The sequence below is a fragment of the Numida meleagris genome, chromosome 12 (assembly GCF_002078875.1).
Source record: "Numida meleagris isolate 19003 breed g44 Domestic line chromosome 12, NumMel1.0, whole genome shotgun sequence".
Taxonomy (NCBI): domain Eukaryota; kingdom Metazoa; phylum Chordata; class Aves; order Galliformes; family Numididae; genus Numida; species Numida meleagris.
This window is the reverse complement of record NC_034420.1, coordinates 8,639,632-8,652,063: the sequence shown is the minus strand read 5'-3', so window position 1 is coordinate 8,652,063 and position 12,432 is coordinate 8,639,632. Positions and strand designations below refer to the sequence as shown.

The 12,432-nt window shown below is 58.0% G+C and overlaps 1 protein-coding gene across 2 annotated transcripts; it reads left to right on the top strand.

Annotated features, from left to right (window-relative positions):
• Positions 1,763 to 9,926, top strand: NKX2-5 (NK2 homeobox 5). 2 transcript variants are annotated; one of them, XM_021410953.1, is made up of 3 exons: positions 1,763 to 7,183; positions 7,861 to 8,095; positions 8,258 to 9,926. In XM_021410953.1, exons 1-3 carry the CDS (start codon positions 6,907 to 6,909, stop codon positions 8,466 to 8,468), a joined length of 723 nt encoding a protein of 240 aa, XP_021266628.1. In that variant the 5' UTR covers positions 1,763 to 6,906; the 3' UTR covers positions 8,469 to 9,926. The 2 variants fall into 2 exon arrangements, with proteins under 2 accessions (XP_021266628.1, XP_021266626.1); XM_021410951.1 differs by having other exon boundaries at positions 1,771 to 7,183; positions 7,861 to 9,917.

The following is a 12,432-nucleotide window of genomic DNA, read 5'->3' as shown; positions in this document are numbered from 1 at the left end:
CAGCCATTCCACTTGGATGCACCTTTGTTCATTTTCCAGTGCCAGTTCAGTTCCGTGACTGCGATGTAAATGACAACGTGCAGCAGAATCCACAGTTTGGGCCTCCAGTCTGTTATGATACTCCAAGCACGTGAATGATCCTCATAATCCAGATATTGAAGCACTTACTATTTCCTTATTTCTCTTAGGATTCACCGCCACGCATGGGGGCAGCGGTGGAAACAACTTCTGGACACAGTGAAGGGAAAATACTCAGAAAACGCTTAGGGATTGAATTTTTTTCCCCTGTCCTCTTGGGTGGGGGGGGGTGGGGGGTGGAGAACTGCACTTCCGAACCCAAAGACCCATGGAGAGAACTGCAGAGGTTTGGGTCCCCCCATGCAGTGTCGGGTGTCCCCGGGCCGCAGCGGGAGGTCGGAGTGCAGGGCCCATGTGGGTGCCCCGGGCACAGAGGGGCTGCACTGGGGCAGGCGGCATCTGGGAAGCAGCAATGCGGAGCCTGACAGCTCGGGGACGGCCAGATGTTTTCATCATTACGGAAAAAATCTGCTGGTGCCTCTTTGCCCAGAGAAACGCTGGAGGAGGAAATATCCTCTTGAGCTCTGATCGGGGCTGCGTATTAAAACTGCAATGGGTCAGGGACTAAAAACAACAAAAAAAAAGAAAGCAGAGGAAGGGAGGAAGGGATGTTTTCTGCCTCTGGCTCTAATATTTAGCACAACGATGCCCCAAAAGGCTGCACTGCCAGCCCTGAGATTTTTTCCCAAGCTTGCTGCCCCAGAGGGCTGAGGACGCGGCCTGCACGGGGGTCCCGCTGCTGTCCCCCAGCTCCCGCCCCACGGAGCTCCCCCGTCCTCTGCCCGCAGCAGGTGCTGCCCCGGGGCTGCACGGGGCCGGAGCACAGCGCTAACCCGGCACAGCCACAGCGGGCGCCGCGGGCCCGGGTTACAACACTGACACTGAGGGGAGCACCCCACGGGATTCGCCCTTCCCGTCGGATCCCCCTTCCCAAAAGCAGCGCGGCCACATCCCTCCACCCCGCCTCAAAACCAGAAAGCCGGGAGGAAAGCACACAGAACCGTAAGAAAAACCAACTGCCAAAAACAATACTCTCCAATTTCTTTAAGAAATAAACTCCGTCCACAAAATAAATTCACATTTCACTGACTTAATTTTGATTGTTTTTCTTTTCCCCGTTCTTTAATTGCTCAACAGAGCGCGGGCGGTGCCCGGGCTGGAGCAGCATCCCCCCCCACCCCACCCCAGCTCCTCTCCTCCCTTCTGTCCCCGTGTCCCTGCGGGGAAGGGCTGAGCTCAGCGGGGCTCTCCTCTCCGTGCCGCAAAACGGGCCGGCAAGGAACGCGGGGACCGCATCAAAACTGCGGGTCTGCTTTTGCGGATGCGGCTTTCATTTGAAATTTAAAAAGAAACTTTTCGAGATGCGAGAAACCCGGAAACGTTACCCAGGGGAAACAAATTAAAAATCCAAAGAGCTTTCACAAGATTTTCGTTTCTTTCTCTCGTTCTCTTGTCGTAAATACACCGTATTTTCGGTGAACTGCACACTCATCGGGCAGGTAGAATCTCTTTCCCGAGTGTTTATTTCCCACTTTCCCGTATTTTCTCCGGCCACTTCTCAGCCTTTCTCCCTCCGTGAGAGGACACGGAGCCGGAGCCGCAGGGCTCGGGGCGGGGCGGGCAGAGCCGGGACGCTCCGCTGCGGAGTCCCCGAGCGGTGCGGAGCCGCAGCCGGGGCCGGGGCCGAGGTTCCCCGCGGGGCTGCGAGCAGCAGGTGCGGCCCTCCCGCACGGAGCGCGTTTGCCCGGAGCCTCCGTTTCCCCAATTCAAGGGTGGGAAAAGGAGGGAACGCAAACTAAAAAGAAAACAGCGGTAAAAATGCAAGATGAACGGAAAGCAAAAAATGAAAGCGGGTCCTACCGTCGCTTGTTAGCGGGGTTTTATTTCGTTTTGGTTATTATTTTTAAATTGATTATGAGCTGGTCATGAGCTTCGAGGGCGAGTGGGGGATTTCGCGGGGCAGCGGCAGCCCCGGCCCGCCCGTGCCTCCCCCGGGGCAGCCCCGCCGCGGTGTGGTGAGTGCGGGACGTGGAGCGGGGAAGCGGAGGGAGAGCGAAGCCCCCGACCCCCCGTCCCTGCCCTCTCAGCAGCCGATTTCATGCCTCTCCAGTTGTGGGTCACGAGCTGGGCCCTGGCAGGAGCCGAAGGGACATCGCCGGGAGACGCCGGAGCGGAGGTAGGGGTCAGGGCCCTGTAACTCGACCGGCTTCGTCCTCCCCCCTCCCCGGCTCGGCGCTGGAAGGGGCTCTCCCCGGGGTGCGGGCTGCTGGGAGCCCCGTGGAGCTGCCACAGCGGGAGGGAAGTGGGAATGCCTTTTAGGACAAATAAAGTCCCAACACAATCTCACGTTAAACGTGCCCCCACCCCGAGCCGTACCCCCGCCTGCAGGGCCAAGGGCAGCCCCGGCCCGGGGAGGCGTGGGAGCCGGGTCCCGCTGCAGCCCCACGGGGTGACATCACAGAATGGATCGGATTTGCACGGGCAGGAGGAAGCTGCGGACGCCCTAAGATCCCCGCGGCGGCTTCTACCCGCCCGGTACCGGGGGTCGGGGCTGGGACCGGGCACCCGTCACCGTTACAGCTTTGTCCTTCGAACCAACCCAGGGCTCGTTGTGTCCGGAAAAAATCGTTTTTAAAACGACTTTGCCCATCAACTGACACCACTGTACCCTGGCTACAGGATTCGCGTGTCGAGCCGTTGTTGTGTTTGCTAAACGTGAAAGTCTCCTCTTTTAGTTTTTCTGTCCCTAATAGAACTGTACCGCGTCGTGCTCCCCTTGGAAACTTAACGAACGAGCGCTTGGGTAATTAACTCACTCCATTAAAAAGGTTTTACTCGAGCACAGGTAAACGGTGCGTACCGGAGGCGACACCGAAGCGCTATCGCTGCGGCAGCCCTCGGGCGCTGGGACGGGAGGGAAGTCCCGTATTGCTCTCCCACCAGCAAACCCGGCACGGGCAGAAAAGCTGCAGGGAAGGTAAAATTCGAGCATTTCGTTTAGCTGAGCGGCTCGCAGCCTGCGCTTCAGCCGAGGGGGAGGAAACCCACCTCCAGCGGCGCGGAGCAGCAGCCAGCCTAATTGCCGGATTCCAGGCACGGAGCCCAGCGAGGGCAGCAGGGAAAGCCCACAACTGCTGCCCTAGTCACCCTGCCCCGGTCACCGTCCCGAGTCACCGACCGAGATGGGAGAGCAGCCGTCACCCGTCTCCCAGGCGTTTCTCCCTAAAAATCAGAGTGGTCTCTACAACCAAAACATCACGCAGCGGTTTTATTCCGCGCTTGGCAGAAATCGCCCCGCAATAAGGGAGAAGACCTAAGCGGGTGCTTCCCGGCCGCGCTCTGCCCTGCTCGGAAGGTCCGAAATCTCCTTTCCCGGCGCAATCCCCGAGGTGAGGCGCTGGGGGCGGGAGGATGCTCTCCCCGCAGGAAATGGGCGCTGGGAGCTCGCTCGGTTCCAGCAAGAAAGGCCCAAAAGAACCACAGCAAAGGAAGGAGGGGATTGCGGCTGCAGCAGGGAGAAGCGCCTGGACAGCTCCAAGGGCGTTTTCCTCCGCAGGAGCTCAGAGGGGTGAAAGCAGAGCTCTCCCAGCCCCGGGGAGCCGCGGGGATGCCGAGCTCCCACTATGGGAACGGGGAGATTGGCACCAGCTCGCGCAAGGAAACCCTAATAGGCTATTTCTGGACTACTGGCTCTTAACAAATCTATAGCACCTGAAGTGTTAGCACTCAATTAGTGACAAGGTTTTAAAACCCCGCGTTTACCGGCGAGGTATAAACAGAGTCCTCGGGAGATAGCCGGGAATTAGGGCGGGAGGGGGCCCTGGACACCTTACCCGGGTGGCAGTAAGAGGAAAACTTTTCCAAAAGGCCCCTTTTCTCTCTCTCTAAACAGTCCGAGGTGTCGAAAGCTCAGGGGGAGGGAGGATGTGCTCTGCGGAGCTTCCTGTGGCTTTTTGTTGTTGTTGTTTTCTTGTTTGTTTTCAGCGAGAAAAGTTCTCTAAATATATACGTTAAACGAATTTCATTTAGCAGTCCTGGAGAGAAGCGGCAGGGCGTGTGGAAGTCAGCCCCAGCCTGAGAGGGGGTCGTGGGTGCGGGGGTCGGGCTCGGGGCTGAACGGGCAGAGAGCCGCAGCACGTCGGGCTGAAGCGCCCGCATTAGCGCCCGGAGCCCGGCGTGAGCAGGAGAGCAGCGGGGAAGGGGGAAGGAGGCGGGGGAATGGGTGCTGAGCCCCGACCCGGAAAGTCCGTGAGTTGCAACGTGTCAGTGACTTATTCATCAATCAGCCGGACACAGAGCAGACCTGGCCTCTCTTTGCGGAGTGTTTGCTTTTTCACCAATTATTGCGGCCCTGCAGCTCTTTTTGTTGATACAGTAGTTCTAAAAAGTGCTAATGTTCATTTATCAGGGGACCGAGCCCGGGACTCCCACTAGTTGTGATTCTTCCAAAAATATAAACACGCGGAGAAGGGCTAAGGCTAAAGCCCCCATTTGTTTCTAAACTGCAGTATTAAAAGTGATGCATTGTTAAAGATAAAGCGGAGATAACGCTGTCTGTCTCCAATGAATGTCTCCCCGACGCATTAATGACATTCCAAATGATAGCTCCGGCTTATCGTTCAATTAATCACTTCCACCCTCTGCAGCCGGGCCCACATCGATTGGGAGCGGCCGTGTGACTGGGGGCTGGAGGAAACCCTTCAGTGCTCCATCAGCAGCCGTTCGCCGGCCGCTCTCCTGCCGGTGTCCCCGCGGCCGCCCCGACGGGGATGCGCTGCGGGCCGGGGCCGCTCTTCTCCGGGCTCCCCGGGCGGGCAGCGCCTTTCTCCCCGCCCTGATTGCTCCGCCAATGCAGCCGGGATCGGCGTTGTGTCTCCCGGCGGCCCCGCGCACTCGGATTTCTCTCGTCCCTAAGGAGCTGCCCTTAAAGCGGGAGGGCCTACTGCCGTCGGGCTGGGATTTAGGGGAGATCGCGCTCACTTCGTTATTTTAGCATTTTCCTAAGCTATCTCGATTAGCTTAGGTATAGTAGAGTAGTGAAAGAAAGGCAACGAGTTCCGAAAGGCAGTAGGGCAGTGCTCCGCCGACCCAGCACACGGGGGGCTCTGGGAAGCTGCCTCCGCTCTCCCCGGGCTCCTCAGCCCTTTTCCTGCAGCCGAGAAAAGTCCCCTCCGAGCCGCCGGCCCCCTCGGTCCCGGTTTCCCAGGGACGTTCTCGGGCAGCGCAGCCGCACGGAGCGGGTCGGCCGCCGCCTTCCCTCATTAAATAGCCATATTTCAGGCCTCCCCGCACGCTAATCGCTCCGACTGTCAGCGCGAGATCCGGATCTGCTTCACAAAGAACCGCTCCCGGGGCGGCAGCAGGAGGCTGCAGGGAGATGGCGAGCGCTGCTGCAGCCCCGGCCCCAAAATCACAGCATCTCCCGCAAAAGAACCCTTGGCTCATTGCCCCCGAGCGAGACTCGAAAGTGCAGAGGCACAAAATCTCTCCGGAGGAGAGGGAAAAAGCAGCAGCTCGAGGCATAGGGCAGCTGCAGACAGGTGCTCGGCTTTCTCCCGCCTCGGAGCATACATTCCCATCTGCGGGAGGAGGAAGCTTTGCGGCAGGGCCCGGCTGGAGCCCGGGGACCAACCCTGCAAACTGCCCCTCACCTACAAACCTGCCCCCGTGTCCCGCACCTCCGGGCAGGACCCGCCCGGGACGCACCAGCTCACCGCATCCGCGGGGCCTCTCCGCTCGCTGCCCGGCCCCAGCTCCCGCCGCCTCCCGGAGCCGCACCGAACGAGTCGCTCAAGGGGATTTTTTTTTTTTTTTTTTTCCTCTCACCCCTAAGCCAGAAAGCGCCGGACCGCCCCTCCTCATCCCGCGGGTTTACCGCTACGGTTCCCTTTAGCGACTCGGCGTGCGTGCGGTCACCGAGTCTTGCTGTCCTGAGTGTGCGGACCGAGGCTCGGCGGGACCTGCGCGGGACACAGGGCCCCCCCCGAACGCACCCAGGCCGGGCCGGGAGCCATGCTGCCTTGTCCCCAGGACCCCTCGATGCCCCGAACGCCGTCGGGCAGCGGTGGAGCAGCCCTCGCAGGGCTTGGTTTGGTTTGAAAGTTTCACAAACAAGGGCGGAAAAAACAACCCCATTCCGCCCCCCCCCCTCCCCAGGGCTGCCCAGGGTCGCTGCGTCGCGGGGCTTTGCAGTGGTGCTGCACCGCAGTGTCTGCGTAACCTTTAAGCACGGGTTTCCCCTCGAACGCGCTCGCAGCGCAGCGAACTCCCGTTTTCTCGTTCCTGCGATCGGATATTGCAGAACACTAAAAACGAAAACTCCGTTCCTTCCTAAAGAAAAATGAAATCAGCACATATTTGGTTGATGGTTTCCTCCCGGCCTGTTTATTTAATCTGACTGTATGATAGATGGCATCAGATAGGGGCTCTGTACACATCAGGCCAGTCGGGAGTGTTTTTTTTTTTTTTTTTTTAAATGGATCAACAAACTGAGCGGGGAAAGCTGGATAAATACAGTGCCGCCCCTTTAAATGAGTGGGGATGTTTTTGCGATGTATTACTATATTAGGTGACATGGAACTTTGCATCTCTCATACCATCACCGCAATGTTGGCCAATAGAAAGCTAAAGTCACCCAAAAACTGCCTAGTCCCTCCTTCCCGTCCCTTATGGTCCGCTCCTACCTGCTCGCAGCGCACAGGGCCGGCTCCCGCGGGATGCTATGTGCCCCCCCCGGCAGCCCACGCTGCAGCAGCGCTCCGGGCCGCCCGCTCCTCTCCTCCCCTTCCATGACCCCGGGCTGCGGCCGCTGCCCCGCTCTCCTCCGCAATGTTTCCTAGCCCTGTGACGACGACTCCCTTCTCGGTCAAGGATATTTTGAACCTGGAGCAGCAGCAGCAGAGCGGCCTGGCCCCCATGGAGCTCTCTTCGCCCTCCTGCATGCTGGCCACCTTCAAGCAGGAGACGTACGGTTCCGAGCCTCCCGCCCTGCCCGAGCTGCCCGAGCCGCCCCCGGCCAAGCCGCCCGCCGCCTTCCCCGGCCCCTTCTACGTGAAGAGCTACGGGGAGATGGACGCGGCCAAGGACTCCAAGGCGGACAAGAAAGGTAAAACCGCAGCCCGGGGCTGTGGCACCGCGCTCGGCCCTCTGCAGCCCGGCCCAAGGACCCGAGGCGAGCGGGAGCTCAGGAAGGGCACTCTAAGGCCTTCCGAGGTGCCACGATGGGGAGAGACCCCCAGGGTCCCCCCGGAGCGGGGCTGGGGCTGAGACACGGGACGGGGGAGGGTGCGGGGGGACGCGAGGCCTCGGCCGCGGCCGGAGAGCAATGAGGCGGCGAATCTTTTTCTAACGAGCACAGCGAGCATACCTCTGTGGGGTGGGATTCAATATAAAGGGACATAAATATGAGATAAATCCAAATACGAGACAAACCCAAATATGAGACAAATCCAAGTAGGAGACAAGGCCAAGTTGTGGCGGAGCTAAAAGGGATGCACGGAGCCTTGCTTACAACAAACAAAAGCAAACAAAACCCTAAAAAAAAACCTAAGCAAAATTAATAATGACAACAACAACAATAACAACAATGACTGCAAACTGCTGACGAAGTGCTTGGAAGCCATGCATGGAGCTGGTGCTGCAGCCCCGCAGACCCTGCATGGATGCGAATGAGCGGTGCCGCGGGGATTGCTCGTGGTGCACACGGGGTAGTAACATCACTTTGCCCTTTTTTTTTATATTTTGCTCTCCCTCTTTTTCCTTTGTCCGTGTATTTTGCTGCAGAGCTGTGTTCCCTGCACAAGAGCCTGGAGCAAGAGAAGAGAGAGCTGGAGGATCCCGAGCGGCCCAGACAGAGGAAGAGGAGGAAACCCCGTGTTCTCTTTTCTCAAGCCCAAGTCTACGAACTGGAGAGAAGGTTCAAGCAGCAGAAATACCTCTCGGCCCCCGAGAGAGACCATCTGGCGAATGTCCTAAAGCTCACCTCTACTCAAGTGAAAATTTGGTTCCAGAATAGAAGGTACAAATGCAAAAGGCAGAGACAGGACCAGACCCTGGAGATGGTGGGGATCCCGCCCCCCCGGCGGATAGCGGTGCCGGTGCTGGTGCGGGACGGGAAGCCCTGCCTGGGGGAGTCTTCTCCCTACAGCTCGCCCTACAATGTCAGCATTAACCCCTATAGCTACAACGCCTACCCCGCGTACCCAAACTACAACAGCCCCGCCTGCAACGCCAACTACAACTGCAGCTACCCGGCCGTGCAGCCCGTGCAGCCCTCGGCGGCCGGCAACAACTTCATGAACTTCAGCGTGGGGGACTTGAATTCGGTGCAGCCGCCCATCCCGCAGGGGAACGCGGGCATCTCCACGTTGCACGGGATCCGAGCGTGGTAGGGCGGTCCCGGCTCGGAGAGCGGCGAGCCCCGGGGCTGTACGGGGGGCAGGGACATCGCCGGGCTGCGGGGCGAGGGCAGCTCGGTGCGGGACCGTGGGGAGCTCCCCGGGGCTCTGGGGCACGGTGTTCGGCCCGGTCATTCCCCTCTCCCTTCCTTCCTACCAAACAGTCGGTCATTTCGCTTGACTTGTTCCTGAACAACAGCGAGCCAAACCCTACAACTCATTATTATTATTATTTCTTTTCTTTTTTAAAATCTTATCCTAATTATTATTGAGAACCACGTTTAATTTTGCACTTCCCGTCCGGTTCCCCCCCACCCCATCCCACCCCCGCCTGCCCGGCCCGGCCGCCGCGCCCCGCGGTCGCTGCTCCCAGCGCAGGACGGGGACGGCCCCGCCGAGGACCGGGCGCTCCGACCCGCCCCGCCCGCTCCCTGTAGGGTTATGCACTAAGACGTGAGTTAGGATTCAGATGCACTGTCCGCTCCTCGCCCCGCCGCCCGTTCGGACGTGTTTCCCTTTGCTGTACGAGCTGACGGAGATCAGCGAGTTGTCATTAAAGAGAGTGGCTTCACCTTGCGCGTCCCTGGCCTTCATTGGGCAGCCGAGGGCCCCCGGGGCTCCCACTGCCGCCCCCGGTCACCTTTTTATTTATTTTATTTTACTTTTCCCTTCCTCTCCCTTCCTGTACCCCTTCGGTAATTGCAGCGATTCCCGTTTTGGTGCGTGCGTTAATGTATTTTCAAAAGCAATTTAAAAGCTGCTCTCAAATCCCCACCCCCTCCAGCCCAGGCAGGACCGCCGTGCCTTGTACCCCCTCCCCCGGTTCCATCGCGGGAAGGGCCGGGCCAGCCGCGTTGTTGGGGGGCTCTGGGAGGAGGGGAGCCCCACTCACCGCCCCCGGGCACTTTGGGCTGGGGGTGGGGGGGGAGGATTTCTTGCTGGCACGGAAAGGCAATACCAGGGCAGCAACGCTCCGAGCCATAAACCATCGGGTCGGGTTCTGCCCGCGCTCCCACTGCGTTGTGTCCCCACGGGGCTAAGGGACAGAGCACCCCCCCGTCCCCAGAGCGCTCGGGGGGAGGTGAGCGGGGCTCCCCCCTTCCTGGCTCCCGCCTCTCTTCTGGCTCAGCCCCAGCCCCTCGTCCGCTTTTACAGTAGTCGCTATTAAATGTCAATTATTGGGAGTGAGAAACAACAAACATTGTAATTCAGCGCAGTCAAAACATCCTCTGAGTGTCTGAGATTGTCCGGCCCAGCGATAAGGCGATTAGAGGAACCTGCAACCTCTCCTGTCTTGGCCGTATCGGTCCCATCAGTAAACAGGGATGGAGACAGGGTGGCTGTGGCCCTGGGACAGGGATGAGAGACTGCGGGTGAACGGAGCCTTCTGCAGCCTCTGCCCCTCCTTCCCGAAGGGACCAACCGCACACACCCCCGGGTAGGATCGCACAGATAAGGGGCTCCCATCTCCTTCCTATCTCTGCTAATGGAAGGAGGGATCCTGGGTGCTGTTCCCAAAGCCCCTAACGCTGCGTGGAGCGCAGATGCTGATGGCTGGGGGCTGTGCTAGGGGTGGCCCTTTCTCACCCTGTAGGCATCTGCCTCCGGGCAGAGGAGGCCAGGTTTGTGACACCAAAGGGGACCAGAGCACAGACTCACAGCTGCTCACCTCCGTGTGTGGGGACAGCCCAAGAAGCAAAGGCTGCTTCGACACAAAACCTCTCCTGCCCCAGGACTACCGGCTGCACGCTAACTTCTGCCTTCCTCCTATGCGCTTTTTGTGGCAGAAGGACTCGCAGAACCCAGCAGGTGGTAGAGAGAGAGAGAGCAGGTTAGACAGGAGACATTCTGCTCTATTTGAGCCGAGGGTGCCTATCTTCCCAATAGCCCCTGGGAAAGAGCAGGGCCTGAGCTCTGCCACAGTTGGGTGCCGTGGGGCACAGGCAACTCTGTGCCTCAGTTTGCCTTATCTGCAAAGTGTGCACAATGCTATTGCCCTGCTGGCACCATTCACAGTCAGACCATGCTGCTGCTGCTGCTGAGCTTGGCCAGGATCAGAGCTGACAGCAAGACCCCAAGAGATGAGGACAAGTCCTGAGTTAACATGAGGGAAAGCATCAAGATTGCCTAAAATATGAATTGCTACATTCAGAGCATGGCCCTAGCCCTTTATTAAGGGATCTACCAGGATGGACTGCTGCGAGAGTCCAGGAACAAAAGTAACTCAGCACAACAACACAGCATCCATCTCACTTCCACATACTCCAAACATCCTTTCCCCTCCTCACATGTTCACTTCTTCACATTTATTTTCTCCAGGAATATCTCAGAGCTCTGGCTATCAGGGACTCCAGCTGTCAGTGGGACAAGGCCCAATGTTCTCTGTTCTGGGCACTGGCTTCGGGTCCAATTGCCAGAACTGTGTTCATTCCTGAGCGGGACGGATGTAACCCCAGCCCTGGGCTGCTCACACACTCCCCTCCTCCTCACACTTCCCCATCCCTGCTAGGATTGCATCACGAGCAGATGCATGGCAGGACAAGGCCAGGGGCTTGGAGCAGCAGCCAGAGCATTGGAGGCTGCGATTTAGACAGAGGACACAACCACAGCTGGCTGAAGCCAAGAGCAGTGCTCAGCCCTGCTCCGACAGCCACATCAAGAAGAACAGATAGGAGACCTTCCATTAGCTGGGCTTGGGAGAAGCGTGATAGAATGAACCCCCATTAGGAATGAATGCCCAGCACGTGGGGGCTCACTGGCCTCACATGCCCATGCACGTGGCTGCTGCTGGCTCTGCCTCACCCCAGCAGCCCCAGAGCCAGGGGGGTCGGGCGGTGAGAGGTTTCCCCAGGACTTTGGTAGCACTGAGGCTGTCACACACACCATGGCACGCTCTCTCAAGTCCAGCCCTCTCTGTTGCTTAGAAAACCTGAATGTGTCCAACCTGACATGGGTCTCCGAGCCCCAAGGGCTTCAAGTCTACAGTGAAGTATGGAAAAGACTGTGCTTAGAAAGCATCGTTCCAGAGGAAAGCACAGCGTAGCAGCTCTTCCCCAGGGAGACCGAAATTGGAGTTCCTCTCAGTGTGTGGGGGCAAGCTAAGGAGAGGAGGAAAGAGGTTTTAATAAGGTTTGCACTTGGATCTGATCTCAGTGCCCTTTCCTCAGCTTTTCTGGATGGCACAGTCAGGCACCAGCTTCATTTAGAAGAATTCGGTGCCCCCACTCCACCTGAAGGTAACAGGAGCAAGTGCAGCACTGCACCACTCTTTTTCCAGACAAATGGTGTACGGTGGGTTTATACAAACTATCCAGAACTCACACCCTTGGTAAGGGAACAAGGTAAATAATGGATAAACACGCCAGCTGTAAGGGACTGATAGCAAATCCCTGGTCTTGAGCAATTTTGTGGAAATCGAGGTAATTTCTAAATAATGTCCACATAGCCCCTAGAGTGCATCCGTGGCCAGAACTTTATTCCTTAAACTCGGGGAATTTTTGCATAGCATGCTTTGTGGAGCTGGAAAACAACGTTTGGTCCGGGCAACAATAAGCCCAAGCGTTCTGGAGAAGCCCGGCAGGAAAACAACAGAAAAACAACCCCAGCCCAGCTCCTAATTCATCTCACTGACAACAGTTTAGATCAGTATCAGCAGTAAGTGATTTCTCGTTAATGGGGATTATTAAGGAGAATCAACACCTTTAAGATGTGATTCCTTGTTGTGTCCAGAGGGCGAGGTGCAGCTTTCAGTCTGGTTCTACCTCCTGGCTGGGGGTTACTTAGTGCAGCGCCTACTGCGTGCTGCATTTTGATGCGGGGAGAGAAGGAATTGGGGATTTCTCTTAACAAAAGAACGAGCACAGGCAGCGTGTCTGTGGAAGTTAATCAGCAAGGCTTAGCAAAGCGATGCGGAACGGGTTGGGTGCGAATCGTTGCCTGTCTCCTGCAGCCACTTAAC